The 16,997-nt window shown below is 40.4% G+C and overlaps 1 protein-coding gene across 7 annotated transcripts in view; it reads left to right on the forward strand.

The window, feature by feature from the left end:
• The window catches only part of kcnab2a (potassium voltage-gated channel, shaker-related subfamily, beta member 2 a), a 106,772-nt gene that overhangs the window by 83,196 nt on the left and 6,579 nt on the right, over positions 1-16,997 (forward strand). For all 7 annotated transcript variants that reach the window (XM_037764069.1, XM_037764056.1, XM_037764063.1 and 4 more), the window contains 11 exons: positions 5,806-5,849; positions 6,193-6,230; positions 6,532-6,611; positions 10,083-10,127; positions 10,685-10,729; positions 10,985-11,028; positions 11,310-11,396; positions 13,705-13,790; positions 14,289-14,409; positions 14,635-14,729; positions 15,938-16,058. In XM_037764069.1, coding sequence (XP_037619997.1) covers positions 5,806-5,849; positions 6,193-6,230; positions 6,532-6,611; positions 10,083-10,127; positions 10,685-10,729; positions 10,985-11,028; positions 11,310-11,396; positions 13,705-13,790; positions 14,289-14,409; positions 14,635-14,729; positions 15,938-16,058 — 806 coding nt within the window. The remainder of the gene's footprint in view (positions 1-5,805; positions 5,850-6,192; positions 6,231-6,531; positions 6,612-10,082; positions 10,128-10,684; positions 10,730-10,984; positions 11,029-11,309; positions 11,397-13,704; positions 13,791-14,288; positions 14,410-14,634; positions 14,730-15,937; positions 16,059-16,997) is intronic.

Below are 16,997 nucleotides of genomic sequence, written 5' to 3' on the forward strand. Positions count from 1 at the left end.
AACATAAAAATCATTCTAGTGAGCTCCACGCAGTGACATTAACACATTTAAAATTTAAGGAAAACAGCTGAGGTATAAAGTAATTCAAATTGGCTTCCTTTCAACCATCTGTAACATTAAAATGCTGCTGCTGCTTACATGTTAATCCATCTAAGTAGAGCTGCAACGATTAACCAATTAGTTGTCAACTATTTGCCAATCATTTTGATAATCGATTAATCGGTTTGTGTATTTGTTTAAGAAAAAAAAAGTCACAATCCTCTGATTCCAGCTTCTTAAATGTGAATATTTTCTGGTTTCTTTACTCCTCTATGACAGTAAACTGAATATCTTTGAGTTGTGGACAAAACAAGACATTTGAGGACGTCATCTTGGGTTTTGGGAAACACTGATCGACATTTTCCACCATTTTCTGACATTTTATTGACCAAGCAACTCACCGATTAATCGAGAAAGTAATCGACAGATTATTCGACAATGAAAATAATCGCTAGTTGCAGCCCTTCTGAACTGATCACCAACGAATTTGTTCAAAATGTATTTTCTTTTTTGTTTGTCTTTTAGGAGTGTAGTTTTGTCTGTCTGGTTTTAACAGTATTGAGTAAATGTAAAATCAAGACTAGCTAACATCATGGATGTGTTAACCACTGGTTTGTATTACGTTTCATTATCTAGGCTGACATTTATTTGCTTAAGCCCTCCAGGTGGCCATATTTTGATAACAACAAGATCAAGAGACAATTTGGGCGTTGACTTGTCCCCCGTGAAATAGAAAGACAAATGATAACTTTGTTTTATAGACCTCTAGTATTATGCAGCAATCCCCTGCATTGTACTCGGGGGCTGGGGGCTGGGGGGGAATCTACCTCTGACACGGAAAAGTGCAATGGAACGGTCATTCAAGTCGGAAACTCGAGGTTGCCGACATAAACACACTCGACGTCACGGCAACATGGCAACGCACACAGTAAATTACCTTTTCATCATTTTTACTTTATATAGTGTTTTATGTAGCGTTTGTGTTGTGAAATGTGCTTAGATTTAGAGAATACGTATTTATTTTTTATTTTTAATATTTTTCCTCCAGAGACAATAACCCAATAATCAACAATCCAGCAATCAATAATAAATGACTGAAAGGTCAGGTGACGTCTGATATGCCCTGCCTCATGTTGACCTTGATGGAAAATAACCTCCACTATTTTCCACAAGTCAGCTTCCATCAATGGCGGACCAAAGTCGTCAGCAGAGCTGAGTGATTGACTTAGACAAGCAGGATTCATTGTGTCAAGCTGAAGTGAAATGCAACCTGTGTGTAAACAATCCCTGAATAGATCTCCAAGCCTCCCTTAATCAAATAAACCAACATACCAAAATGAAAACCCCTTGCCTTGTCCGCTGAGCTTCAGGCTGATGGGATCAGAAGGCTAATGTTAACGCAGAGAAAGGTTACCTAGTGTTTCAAAGTAAACAACCGGACTGGACATGTGCTGTGGTCACTACGTGTCTCATCAGGCTCTGTCCCCGCGGCAGCAGAGCTGTTGCCGTCCTGTACTGTGCCTGTCTCCTTCATTATTGAGGAGGGTGTGAGAGAGATGACTTTACTGTTGTGGTTCATGTCTGCTGAGACTCAGCGGGAACCCGACCCCTGCATGCTTCCAGGCTCTGGCAGAGGGTCACTGCAGCAACGCACAATGCAGCATTCAAGACCACTCTAGTGAAATATTGAACACAACAATGTGCTGACAAGGGGACATCCTTACAATGAGAACAATGGCAAGGGCAGAGCTGTGTATTCTGATATCCTGGTTACTTATTTTTAGGTTTAGGGAAGTGTGTGAATCATGCTTATGCAACACTTACACGGTAGGGGAAAAAATCAATACAGCATAGTATCGCGATATTTTGCGTGGCAATATTGTATCAATACACGGCGGTCAAGTATTGAGCTTTTATTATTAGGGCTATCAATCCATTAAAATATTTAATCGAATCACAAAACAATGACAGATATTGTCCAGAAACCCTCACAGGTACTGCATTTAGCATAACAAATATGCTCAAATCATAACAAGGCAAACTGCAGCCCAACAGGCAACAACAGCTGTCAGTGTGTCAGTGTGCTGACTTGACTATGACTTGCCCCAAACTGCATGTGATTATCATGAAGTGGGCATGTCTGTAAAGGGGAGACTCAGACCCAGAGAACCCATTTTCATTCACATATCTTGAGGTCAGAGGTCAAGGTACTTGACCTTCGTGACAAGCTAGTATGACAGGGTTGGTACCAATGGATTCCTGAGGGTTTCGAATTTCCTATGATGGCAGTATCTTCACTTCAGCTTCAAAACTGAGCCCGTTATTAGCACGTTAACGTCGACCGCCCTATTTATTATATAAACTATTACCCTTTTAACAATCTGATTGCCTTTATTCTGTATTTCAGAGATTGTAGCAGGCTTAGTCTTGAAGCTAGAATGAAGATACAGGTATCACATGAAAACCCAAGGAATCAATTGGTACCAACCATGTCATGTGAGCTTGTCGGGAAGAACGCTAAATAACGCTGCAAAGTTACACTAAATTTTGGCGATGAAAAACTAGCACAGCCATTTTTTTTTTACCTCTGACCTCAAGGTATGTGAATACAAACTCTGAGATGAAAAGATTGAAAACGGTATCTTATTAGATAAAACAGATGTTGCCAAACTGCATAATTTGCAGTTGAAAAAAGGTAATATATCGCAATATATCTTATCGTAATAGTCAACATATCGCAGAATGTTTAAAATTGCAATAAGATTGTACCGTGACTTAAGCTTTGTGATGAGCCCTAACATGCCGATGAAAGTGGTGCAACTCTAGAAGAAGCATGTGTACACAGTTGCCTCTAGTTGATCTAATTAGACAGGTTTATGCATCCCGTTTTCTGAACATGCTTGTGCACCGTGTATTAACATATTAAACAACACTAATTCATTTAATCACATTAGGCGTTAAAAAAACTGGAAGAGTGCAAATAGATTCAGTGCTGAATGTACAGTTACACCCTACAGTGTTCAGAGACCAACTCTACTGAAGGTTGCAGTCGAGCAGAATTTTCAGTACACCAGACAAATGTCTCAGTCCATCATTAAAACACTCTAGCAAATATGCTTCTCTAACAATTTTTGGTCAGTACAGTGTTTTTGCTGTCGCTTATCTCTGTTTGTGACGTCGAGCGGCAGACCCCCCCTCAGGGGGTATTTTACTCATGCAATTAAGAGGCAGTTAATTGTAGATCAGCTTCAGTGGGTTGCCAGAGGGGACTTGCGTTAACCTTGTCACCGTGGTGCTCCGTAAAGGCACGTGGTCCCACTGGGTTCCCTTATCTCTCTCTGTCTTCTCCCTCATGACTGACCGTGTTTGCTCATAAGTCAGCAGCCTCCTATACGTGACGTCACCGTGCTCTCGGATTCAAGCTGTAACACGATTACAGACCTCACTGACCAAATCCCATCTTTTTAATGAGCTCTCTTTGTTGTGAATGCGTTTGACCCAAATGCTTTACTTTGGTTTCATTATTTTTTCAATATCGCTCGATCTCACTGAAACCTCTGATAGCTGAAGGTTGATTTTTTTTTTTTTTTTACTGTGATTTGAAATATCTTGAGTCAGAAAAAACAAAGAATATAAATGAATGGAGAGACTCTGCTAGCATCCATGGTGGTTTAGTGAAGTAAGAGTGGAACTAATGATGTTGGATGATGAAGTGAACATTTAACTGGATTAACTCTTCCAAAATAGAAAGTATATATGGAGATGGATCAAAAAGAAACGTAACACATTTTAAGAGCCTTTTTTTTGTTTCACTACAACACAAACGTAGCCCACTTAGCCTACTTAGAGGTGATGTGTTGAGATTTCCATATTTATTTTAAACGGTTTAGTCAGTCTTTTTGGACTTGGTGTTTATACCACATTGAATGAAAAGTGTTTTGTTTGTCGCAGCAGCAATTCAGCAATCTTCTCATGGCTTCACAAAACACCCACCCCCCCCCCACACACATACTGTACATACAGTCCCACTCACACATGCAGTCGCAGTCATGCAAAACACACATCTGCACACACACCTATCCTCTGTCTCCCTCTCTACTCCTTTTCATTTCAACTGTATTTCTATACAGGCTACAGTCTTATAAAAATATATTAGATATCCTCCCACACGCTCACTTTGACTCCTGCACATGTTACATCATCTCTGATGCCACATTTCTTTTATCTCTTTACACTGCCAGCTTATCTCTTGAAATAGGTTGACCAGAGGCGGCACACTTCATTTTATATGTTTAATCATTTCCTAGATCAGCGATGTCTGATGAAACAGAACTATTATGAATAACTTCCTCCTGAAAAAAAGAAAATATAACAACAAATTCAACTGGATCAGTTATTTCAGTGTTTCTCATAGGAGCCATAGATGTCTTAGAAAAGTTTAAAAGCTTGCACAAAAGAATCAAAGGCCCAACCAAAGCTGTGACTGTCAGCAGAGGGGGTCTGTCTGCGCTGTGATAGGCTCAGAGACGCCAGCTTTAGGAGCAAGTTGTTGTGAGTAGTCAAGCTTCCGCGTTGCTGTGGGGGGATTTTAGTCAGATGGTGGCTGAGGGATCCTGGTGTGCTGTGAGGAATTTCAGTGGATGTCATGCTGGGCCTTCTTAAGACCCACTTCCTTTCTACTGCTTTCCCCTGATGTTTCACTGCACACACACACACACACTCATTGTCAGCACACGTGTTACTGTCCTTCCTTACACATTCAACATACATGTGTCAGGGCTGCAGTAGACGCAGGCTGCCTTCAAATCCATATAAAAGCCCTGTTTTTCTCAGCTTTCATGACTTTAAGCTTCCACTGCTGTAACATGCTTTCCTCACATTACAGAAGAGTGTTAGGGTTGCTTATTTAGTTATTTATTTATTTATTTTAGGGCTGTCAATCGATTTAAAATAGTTAATTGTGATTAATCGCACATTTCTTATCTGTTCAAAATGTGCCTTAAAGGGAGATTTGTCAAGTATTTGATACTCTTATCAACATGGGAGTGGACAAATATGCTGCTTTATGAAAATATATGTGTATATTTATTATTGGAAATAAATTAACAACACAAAACAATGACAGATATTGTCCATAAACCCTCACAGGTACTGCATTTAGCATTAAAATATGCTCAGATCATAACATGGCAAACTGCAGCCCGACAGGCAACAACAGCTGTCAGTGTGTCAGTGTGCTGACTTGACTATGACTTGCCCCCAACTGCATGTGATTATCATAAAGTGGGCATGTCTGTAAAGGGGAGACTCGTGGGTACCCATAGAACCCATTTTCATTCATATATCTTGAGGTCAGAGGTCAAGGGACACCTTTGAAAATGGCCATGCCACTTTTTCCATGCCAAAATTTTGCACAAGTTTGGAGCATTATTTGGCCTCCTTCACGACAAGCTAGTATGACATCGCTGGTACCAATGGATTCCTTTTCTAATTATATATAATTTCAGTATCTTCTCTCTGGCTTTAAAACCGAGTCCACTACAACCTAAAAATCGCAAGTTGCGTTAATGTGTTAAAGAAGTCAGTGGCCATAATGCGTTAACTTTGACAGCCCTAATGTATTTATTCATTTATTTATCAATCGATCAAAGTTAAAAATGATGTCCTACTCTAATAGTCATAGTCACCACCGAAGTGCAAAATATCACAAATCACTGCCCCCTCAGTGCTGCGTTAATGCTAATGTAACTCTCTCTGTTTTGACAGAAACCTTGGGAAGTCGGGTCTGCGGGTGTCCTGCCTTGGACTAGGTAAGACACATTGAGAAGTTTGCTGCACAACCAAAGACTTTGTGTAGGAGACATGTGAGGGGAACTCATAACCCCACGATCCTTTATCTTTAAATGGGGAGAAAAGAGTCTTTTTAAACAGTGTGAAAATATAAGTTCAGTGGAAAGTTCCAGTGACTCTGCAGAAATGGCTCAAATACTGTAAATTATCCAAACTGAATTAGATTTTTTTTAGCTAGATTTAGTTTCTTGTACTCTATGTGCTGTATCACTTGTACAGAACATGTTATGTCACTTGCTCATCTGTGTGCACGTGTGTTTATGTACTTACACTCTGACCCCATCTCCCTGTCGACCTCTGTAGGAACATGGGTGACATTCGGCGGACAGATAACAGATGAGGTGAGAACAGATGGATTTTGTCATCCTCCATCAGTCAAAGCTCGGGAATGGAAACCCTCCATATGATCTGGCACAGCCTGGGTTGCTCAAGAAGCCTATTTTTACTTATAGTGAAAACATACAGCCAGAGGGAGTCATCACGGGGGGAATTCACACATGTTATAGGAACGCAAAGCCATCGAAGCCTCCTTTAGTCTTGTGAAGGAAGTTTAATAATTGAAAAGTCCTAACACCTCACATCGGTGGTCTCTCGCCCCCATCCTTCCCCCTCCCTGTTCCTTCTCCCTTGATCTCTCAACAGATGGCAGAGCAGCTGATGACTCTGGCCTATGAAAATGGCATCAATCTGTTTGACACAGCGGAGGTGTACGCTGCTGGCAAGTGAGTATATCCTGTGCCTCAGGTCACATAGCAGTGAGCAGTAACGCCAAATATTACCAAGCAGCTCACATGTGATTGATTATAAAAGGAGCAGGTAGAGATTATTTATAATAGTTGAGGGCCAGGTGCAAGAGTGATCCACACAGTGGTGCACAAGCAAATGTTCAGGACATTAGAGAGGATGTACAAACACTACATTGCTACATCTAGCCAAGCTGCCAGTGTGTTGTCTCTACTAGTGGTAAGACAATCCCTCATACTTAAAGGGTCAGTTAACCCAAATCACAAAAACATATTTTTAAAGGTGCTATTGATAACATTCAGTCACTAGACATCACATTCTCCCTCCCCCGTTCATTGCATTTACTTCACAACAAGTCGTTGCCAGGCACTTACTGTCAATATCAGCCATTAACCGTTTTTTTTTCAACACTAACTGACGACACAGAGATACCAACATGATACCAACGTCGTTTTACTACTGGCTCACAGGCCTTGTTAGAAGTGTGATCCAAACGTCAGATATCTTCCACAGAGATAAACAAAACATTCATTTTGGACCCGCAAAACGTTTTTTAAAATGATTTATTCACAATCATAATAGTTTTTTTCAGGAAAAGCCATACTTTTATTCACCACTTTTCTAAAAGCTCTGTGGATATTTATATATATTTTTCAAATATTCGTCTACACAAAAATGTTATCAATAAGACCTTTAAACTACTACAGGTGTGTAGCCTTGAACATAGTTTCAGTTTGATGTGCAGGGGCTTTGATACCATCCGAGTACTGAGCGAGTCAAAGTTACAAAAAAAACAATTTGTCTTTCCAGAAACGAAAGTCCTTGTTACTCCACAATCCACATGATCTCTGTCAACAGTTCTCATTGGAACTGTTTCGACATAACAGATTAATGTCTCTGTCCTTGGTCTTCGACCTGAAATTAGGGTCGTCCTTTTCCTCAACGTCATGCCATTGTTGCATTCATGAGGGTTCTGATATTCATAGTCTCAGTCTAAATATACAGGACAGCCATTGTTGATATTTTTAACCTCAGAAAGCAGCCTCTCACTGCCGTACTGCTGTATGTAGTGATGCTTTAAATTGCAGCATGGATTAATCTGGCTTTGTAGTAACTTGAGTGCTTTGAAATAATCTAAGGGATTATCCTTTGCAAACTCTGATTAACAGCACCAAGTCCTTTTTTTTTTTTTTTTAATCCTCCCAAGAATAGCCTAGTTTTGCCGTTATGATTGGGGAGATGCATCAGAGTGTCTCACAAAAGAAAACAAAACATGCAGCAGGTCTCAGTGGTTTTCCTCGTTTCTCATCTAATGCCTCAGCAGCTGTTGTCTGCTGAACGTCATCAACACATGCTTCATTACTCTGGGATTACTCTCGCAACAAGTTTGCCTTGTTGTTTTAGGATAGAGGGGCCAGAAAAAGTTGATCTATGACACAGCAGTTTTAACCCTGATTTTAATTATCGCACCTCCGTAAAACAGACCACAGTTCGACGTAAAGGACAAATCTGTTAGACACGAGCAAATGTTTGTGACAGCATGTCACACGGCCCGGTATGTGTTGCACAGGTGTTAATCCTGATAACTTCCACCGCACAGCAGCGCAGAGGAGCTTATATTACACACATACACAGGAGTAGAACAAATCACACACTTTGCCCATCAGAATGGGGAAAAGCTTTCATGTGAAGTCCTCGGTTCTGGCTTACCTCGGTTCTGGCTTACCGCGACTCCTTCATCAGTCAGACTTAGAGAACGTGAAGTGGTGCCGGTGGCTGTACAGTCGGCGGCTGTAATGTTGATTCTGCGTTGCGAGCGTGGACAGATAAACGAGGTTTGTAAGCCGTGCTCGCACTCCTTGTTCTGCTCACGCACAACACATGGCGGTTGGCTGTTTGTTTGACGTGTTTGTCCTGGCTTAGCCCCACAAAAACAGAGAAAGAAACATTCAGCACATAACAAATATTTAGATACTGATTGTGATTCCTAACCGGCATATCCATCCCAATTTGCAGACTTTTGTTTCTCAGAAATATAAATAAAAATGTGTAATTGCACAAATAAACATGCTTTGCATTTCCCTGTGAAGCTGCTTTTTATCAGCAAACACATACGGCGTCAGAGCATTTAAAAGTATGCGAGTAATTGGAAGAACAGAATTTCCCTTTTCATTTCCTTTCAGGCTCAGACATTTCGCTCTAGATGCATATAATTGCGTGATATTGTATGAAACCAGCGTCAAATTGGAGGCGTAATTACAGAGAAAATTTGAAAGTAATAAAATATTGTAAAAGCATGAATAATGCAGCATTATGTCGTTGGCTTCTGCCGTAAGTCATAACATTGACTCTGCGCTGGAATAAAGACCTAATTAATGGATGGATGAAGAAAGTCAACCTGCTCAAGGCACACTGAACCTTATGTTGGGCTCTCAGATTACTCACATTTCAGAAGGGCAACACACACAGTGTACTGTGTGGGTGTTAGCCAGAGACACACACACACACACACACACTGTTATGTACACAAACACATTATTGTTCTCAGGGGAGTGCTTGAGTGCTCGTTGTTTAAAAAGGTGTGGGTCCAGCTGGCAGGGTCTGAAACAGCTAGTAGTAGTTCAGTGCTGCTTGTTGGATCAGCAGACCGTACCAGTATTCAGATTTTATTGAATTTTAATAAGAGAGGAACAAAAATAAATAAAAAAGACGTGTAGTGTTTTAATATTAAAGCATGACCCTCAACACTATCACAATATCCTCTGGACAAGCTGACTGATAAATCCCCATTACCACAAGTCAGACTGTCTCGCCACTCGACACAAACACACAACCACAGGCAGCAGCAATGATGCACTGGCCTAGGTGAGATAAATTATGATTTTTGTAGTTTTCAACAACACTTCTGACACTTGGCAACAAAACATCCTTCATTTGAAAACTGCATCGATTAGAGCAGCTGGCTTTATTCATCAGTGCACCCAAAATGAATCCAAAATAAAACTTAGTAGTTGCAGTTTTTTTACCTCCTAAGGAGCGTCAAAATACATTTTTATGTGAAACTGTGCTACAAGGAGGTGTCTCATTATTTGTCAGAGTGAGAGGACTGGAGAGACATCCTACTGACAGGTCTCTGCCCAGCCCTAATGAGCCCCATGTTGATCATAATGTCACTCATTAGCATCCCTGTGGCTGCTAATGAGTGACATAGTAGTGACTCCACAGCACAGCTGGTCCCAGGCGCTGCTGACTCTGACCTGGCAGAGACACAAACCAGTCCTAAACAGGTGTTCCCTCCAATGAAAGCTCCTTTATGCATTACACAGTATGTGTGCAGAGTCGGACTGCTTTCTTTAATTTGAAATCATTCCCCCAGACACAGTCAGGTGTAAACGCTCTTATTGTTTCAAAACTACCTTTATTTAATCTTCTCTCCGTCTGCTTCGCAGGGCAGAGGTGGTGCTCGGAAACATCATAAAGAAGAAAGGATGGAGGTATGAGGCACACTTGAATTGAGTTTGGTGTTTTTTTAATTTCCTCTCCAGCCAGCCAGCCAGCCAGTCAGCCTCCCTAATCTTGTATCATCTCCTTCCTTGCACATATTGGGAGGCTGAGTGTTGTGAACTGGAACAGTAAGGTAGGAAGATGAAAGATTAATGCGGGCAGCCGTGCCATGCCCACACTCGCTGTGTCCCTCCTCAAAGATGCTGAATAATGGATGAACTTCTAGTGCCTTGTCCTCTACTTTGTCGGGCCGTGGATTGGTATTTGTATAGCTCTGTCAGGTTATACGCCCACAAACACTCGGTTCATTGGCGCCGGTCGAGTTCTGGCACAGTCACACTTATTGTGGGATGTGAGTGCATGTGACACTGAAAGAATAATGTAGAAATGCTTCATTGCCCAAAGGAGGTGTCAAAGGAGCTTGTCATCCTAGCTGTTAACCTTAGATATCACCGGCTCCTATACATGAGGCTATTTTTTTGCTATAAATCTCTCTGTGTTTGGCAGATGTTGTAACAGATGTGCTTTCATTTTCCATTTTTTGCAGACGTTCAAGTCTGGTGATAACAACAAAGATCTTCTGGGGTGGAAAGTAAGTTTCATCTGGCTGCTTCTTTGACTCAAATGAGAAACGATCCTCCTGTATACTTTTTTTCTGTTTGATGCTCCCGGTAATGGGATCATGAGTCATCCAGACTGATCTGTTGTCAGGTGCTTTCAATAAAACATTTACTAGATCATATTTCACAAAGGATGTATGATATTATATCACCGCGGAGGGGACAGGTCCAGTCATATTTCAAGTGTTTTTTTTAATAACGTAAAGTCTATTCTTGTTTTTTTGTAGAGCGGAGACTGAAAGAGGTTTATCCCGAAAACACATTATAGAAGGTAAGTAGCAGCGCCGCCGCGGGTTATTGGATTAAATGCTGACACTGCAACAACAAAATACTTTCTAATTAGATACTTTGGCTTAAGGGAATCAAGGCTGCTTTTTTAATAATTGACACACTCTTGGGGTAGCCAAGAAAAGTTTTGGGCACAATTAATAGTTTGAGAATGCTCCGCTTTATTTATTTAGCAGTGTATATATTGAGTTTTTATGAAGAACATAATAATGTAGCGCAACAGAGGTTCACTATTACTGTACTAACTGTGGTGCTTGTTTCTAGGTTTAAAAGCCTCTCTAGAAAGACTGCAGTTAGACTACGTGGATGTGGTTTTTGCGAACAGACCGGACCCTAATACACCTATGGAAGGTAATTCTTCTGTTTTCTCTGCTTTGTCGCTTTTGAATTATAACCTATTTTTTTTCCCCCTCACACACTTAATCATGTTTTCCTTATGTTTTGTCTTTTTGCACATTAAAAAAACGCACCTCTTTTCTGTCTCTATGACTACTGCGAAGCGAAGACTCAGATATACAAACCTCTTGTAACTGAAATATCTATTTTTAAATGCTGCGTGTTGTCCTGGTGCTTCCACCTCCGCAGTCAGAATGAGGATATATGCTGTTGCCGGAGACCTTTAAATGGCAGAGCGCTAACTGTGTGTGGGCTCAGCTGGTCACACAGTATGCATCTGCTCCCGTGTCGGAGTTCCCCTTTGGGTTACAGAGTTCGGTCAGAGGTCATGTTCCTGCCAGTTCAGTTTGATGCTTCGCTGGCTCCGGCCCTTTCACAATACTTAGCATCTTGTTAGTCAGGAGTAGCTGGTGTTGTTTGACGTAAAAGTCGAGGCGATTCTTTTGCTCATCTGCCCTTTAAAGCTGGCACGCAGTTCACATCGACAGCTTTGAGTCTATGTCTTTAAAACCGCAGTAGTTAGACCATCTGGTGTGTTTTATTCTGGCAGTAGCTAAAGGGCAGTGTGCTGAGGCAAGAAGTGGTGAGCTGCTGCTCTGTCAGTTTACAGAGAAACCCTCTTAAGCCGAGCGACCACTAGATGATAGGAGGGCTGATTTGGTTGTCAGAGAGACTTTTCTAGAAACGGCACATCAGCGAGGTGAATAGATGGATGGTGGATTATTGAGGGACACAGCCCTGTTTATTGCGCTCTGGTGCTCCTGATCTTGTCTGGGGACCCCTGATCGTTATCAAACATGCCTGGTATTTTGCCTTGAGATAGTGCCACTGTGATGAAAAGACGGAAATTAAAGTTAGGTAATGTGAGATTTCATTCGCCATCACAGAAGGCTCCGATATGTCTGTAAAATGAAATTCCTATCTGATGGCGTTAAATAAAATATAGTGATGTGTTGACAGAATAACATGAGATAAATCTGTGTAACATTCTGTCAGCATGTTAATGGAAAAAAATAATCCCTGACATATAATTCATTTTATAGAACCAAACATGTTTGTTTTTTTTAACCCTCTCTGCGTAAAGAACATAAGCTGTAGTCCAGTTTGTCAACCTTGTGAAGATGCTTTGTCAGCTGACTGGTGCGAATATACCCTTATATTAATATATAATCTTATTTATTTCACCTTATGTTCCCCTGTAGCACGTTGCAGATCAAAAAACATGTCATGAGGATTTTTATATTGTCATTCAAGTGTGCCTTGTCATGAATACAAGTCACCCTCTTCAGAATGAATAACTCATCATTCTGATTAACATAATCAGCTTTCCCACTTCTCGCCTGAATGACCCAGGTCCGTTTGGATTGCAAATGATATCAAATACATCTCTGATACCCTTTTCCAACCAAATTAGCGCGTATATGCAGGGTTTTTTTAAACACGGGGGAAAAAAAGCTAAATATAGACGATAGACTCCTTTCCCATTGCGAGTATGCCGGTGCACTGGCCTTCCTGTTTTTTTTTGGGGGGGGGGGTTTCTAGCATGTCACGTTCGATGACACGGACGTGCTGGCTGGCACCGGAGGCAGGGTTAGTAAACAGTGAAAATGTTACCGTGGTTACTTCTTTTTTTACTGTATATAGGAAACTTATTCAGTCTCTTTCAAACTCTCAAACCAGAATTGGTGATTGTTGGAACAGTGGAAAGACTTACAAAGACAGTTTTGATGAGAGTTTGAATGAAGTGTGTTCACGACGATCACGTAAAATCGCTGTTGTCTGACTGGAGACTGGTGGCTCTGAAGAGAGCGTATTTATTGAATGTTTTGTATGTTAATAGATTATAATAATTATCCAAATCCCTGTTGATTTTATTTATGATATATTCACTTCAACGTGCGTCACATAGCATCACACCGGAAATGGAATGCAGTGTCATAGATGTTTCCACCCGGTGTCATGTTTCCAGCACTACCGGGACAGAGTCATTTTTCCCAGCATGAATATTTGGAATGAATGTCTATTGTAACCTTTCCCACTAAAGACAAAAGCGAGATGTTAGTGGGTGTTAGTGGGTGTTTTGTTTATCAAGTGGAAAAGGGGCTTTATAATAATGCAGAACAGCTCATATACACATACAGTAGACTCTTAGGACATTGTCTGCTTTATAGAGAATGAACCAGCAGAGAAAATACTATTGTGTAAACACAACATCTTCAGCGTTGATGGTGTTTTTAACATTTGTGTGTGTTTCTACTTGCAGAAACGGTTCGAGCAATGACCCATGTGATAAACCAAGGCATGGCGATGTACTGGGGAACATCCCGCTGGAGCCCGATGGAGATAATGGTGAGACTCAGTGTGTCTATGTAGGCAACACGCCAAAAGAATCAGGGATACACAGGGCAAATATTGATTTCCAACATAGCCAAAGGAGTTTTTTTCATACTATACTATGACTTTTTATGACATACGGTACTATTAGTTTTTATGACATTTTTTATGATATGTTATACAATGACTTTCTGTTTTTTTGACCTACTATACTATGATTTTTTATGACATTATTTTATGACTTTTGTATGACATACTATACTATGACTTTTGACATTTGAGACTTTTTTTGACCTTCTATACTCTGACCTTTTTACAATGTTTTTATGACATCCTATACTTTGATGTTTTTATGAACATTTTTATGACATATTATACTTTGACCTTTTTCATGACATTTTTATGACATACTATAATATGATTTTTTTAATAATTTTTTTTTTTTACTTTTCACTTTTATGACATACTACTGTATATAAGCCTAATATTTCTTTCTTCCATGTTTTCCTATAGGAAGCGTACTCTGTGGCGCGACAATTCAACCAGATTCCTCCCATCTGCGAGCAGGCTGAGTACCACATGTTCCAGAGAGAGAAGGTGGAAGTGCAGCTACCTGAGCTCTTCCATAAGATAGGTGAGCAGTGATGGATTGGTGGTGTTCTACAGCTACAGACAGTCAGGTTACTGCAACATGTTGGACACAAATTCTGTACCAACAGGGCAGAGTTTTTAATGCAATTATGAACAGACTATTTCATAGAACCGAGAGTTCAACTTGTGCAGCAACGACTTAGAGTTTCGCTACAACTCTATGAGGAAGTGATGGTGTCATCATGATGATCACATCTTTTGCTCTCAGGTGTGGGGGCCATGACGTGGTCACCACTGGCCTGTGGGATCATCTCAGGGAAATACGACGGCAGGGTGCCTCCCTACTCTCGGGCCTCTCTGAAGGTAGACGAACCTCGCTCGCTGTGTCTTTATTTGATCATCTGTGCTGGTGTCACCGTTCTGTGTCTCCCTACTGGTTGCTGGTTTGTGTGTTTGTTTGTTTATTGTGTGTCTTTCAGGTTACGTAACCCTGTGCACACCTCACATGTTTGTATGTTTTCAGTGCCATGGATGACGCCATGCACTGTGCACCTCTTCCCAAGCGTTGCTGTTCCACACCGTTCGCCAGCTGGTGTCAGCTTAACTCATTTTAGTGCACACACATGAGCACACACGATACATAGATACACACAGAACAATAGCAGCACAGCATGTGACCATATTTATTTAAATTGTTTTTAATTTGACATCATGGATACCAACTCTTTTTAAACTTAGATTAATCATAAAGAAATTCAGTATGTTATTTCAGGCAACTCATATTTTTTTAAAGACTTTTGTTTTCTGATAAGCATAATAAAGCAACTAAACTGAACATTAATGAGGTGGAGAAACAGTTTTAATGATTTGATTCAGTGACACAAACCCAGTGGAATATTTCACTTTAAATTTACAGATTACTTTTCATTTTTATAATACACATTATATTATCGAAAAAACAAGATTTTGACATCCAGAATTTGAAACTCCACCTCTGCGTTACACAGAAGCCAACAACACCTGCACTTAATGCAACGATGTGTCCTTGTGGAGTGGCATGTTGTGTATCTGTGGATTGGGTGTCAGTGACTGTCGATTAGAGATGAAACTAGCTCTCCGTTTTGGTGTTGTGCAGTACTTTTGGTGACTTGTTTTGGTGTTGTGTTGAATGTGCTGCTTCCTGTTTGGTTCAGTGTTGCTTGTGGACGTTTGTGGTATTTTGGCTCTTTGATTATTCTTCCTGGTTTCTAATTTGTAATGAATAGCTTGATGGTAGAACTTCTGATCCTTGATACTATATAAAGATTACTGTTTTGACTCAGCTGAGCACAGACAGATATAATGACAGGAAGTTACAAGACTTTTTCCTCTAACGTTTGTAACTTTGTAATGATAATGAATTAAAAAGTCAGCATTTCAGTAAGCTTTAGCTATGTTTTCCAGGCTGAGGTTGTAGACGGCAGGAGACAGAGTCACGTGTTTAAAAACAGGCCCTGGTGACACAGGAGCTGCGGCGCAGCGGTGTGTGAGCAGGGCTGTGTTTTTGAGCAGGTGTGCTGTGTTTTCGACAGGGCTACCAGTGGTTGAAGGACAAGATCTTGAGCGAGGAGGGCCGGCGTCAGCAGGCGAAGTTGAAAGAGCTGCAGGCAATCGCGGAGCGGCTGGGCTGCACTCTGCCCCAACTCGCCATCGGTACGCAGATACACTCTGCCGCTCTCTCTCTTTCTGTCTGTCTGTCCGTCCCTCTGCCTCGGACGGGCCGAGGTCAACACCGCTCTGGCAGCTGTCTGGTTTCACTGTTGGTGTGTCGTGTTGTCACGTATGTGTGTGTGTGTGTGAACTGTAGTTTTTAAAAAGAGGTTCATGAGAAAAAAGACAGATAACAAGAAAATAGGGAGGAAATTGAGAATGAGGACATAAAAAGTACATAGTGTATCTTAAAGGGACTTAAACAATCTTATTGTCTCTCAGGGACTAATAGGCATTAACATTAAAAGAATATACAGTATTTGGTAACACTTCATTTTACAGGTCTGCAAATTTCAGTAAAATGTAACCTATTTGAAATTTCTTTGGTTTTACTGCCAAATTAACCCAATATTTACCTCAAAATGTATCGAAAATTACTTTATTATACATTATTTAATAATTATATTCCGCTATTTCCCAATAAGCAGTAATAAATAGCTGGTAATTTATTTAATACATTTCCAGGAAAAGAATACAAAGTTAATTGATATGCTTTATTTCCATGTCTGCTGATAAATAGATGATAATTAGCAAATAACTTATTTGAAATTTGTTCAAAAAAACTCCCTGAATCATACATTTGTGTAGACAATAAGTCACACAATGGTGAGATTTGTGCCTGATCAGAAGTGTCTTCTATTAGTTTTGTTTTTCCACCTCCAATGAAGAGCAGCGCACAGCCGCTTCTCAAGCCTAAGGACCCTATTTTAACCATTATATGCTATTTCAGCATATAATTACTATATAATGTTTATAATAAAGTAATTTTTAGGTAAATATTGGGGTAATTTGGCAGTAGGTCCAAAGAAATTTAAAATAGGTTACTTGCTAATTACCATGAAATTTGTGGACCTGTAAAATGAAGTGTTACCAAGTATTTCC

Source organism: Sebastes umbrosus, chromosome 1 (genome assembly GCF_015220745.1).
Source record: "Sebastes umbrosus isolate fSebUmb1 chromosome 1, fSebUmb1.pri, whole genome shotgun sequence".
NCBI classification, from domain to species: Eukaryota; Metazoa; Chordata; class Actinopteri; order Perciformes; family Sebastidae; genus Sebastes; species Sebastes umbrosus.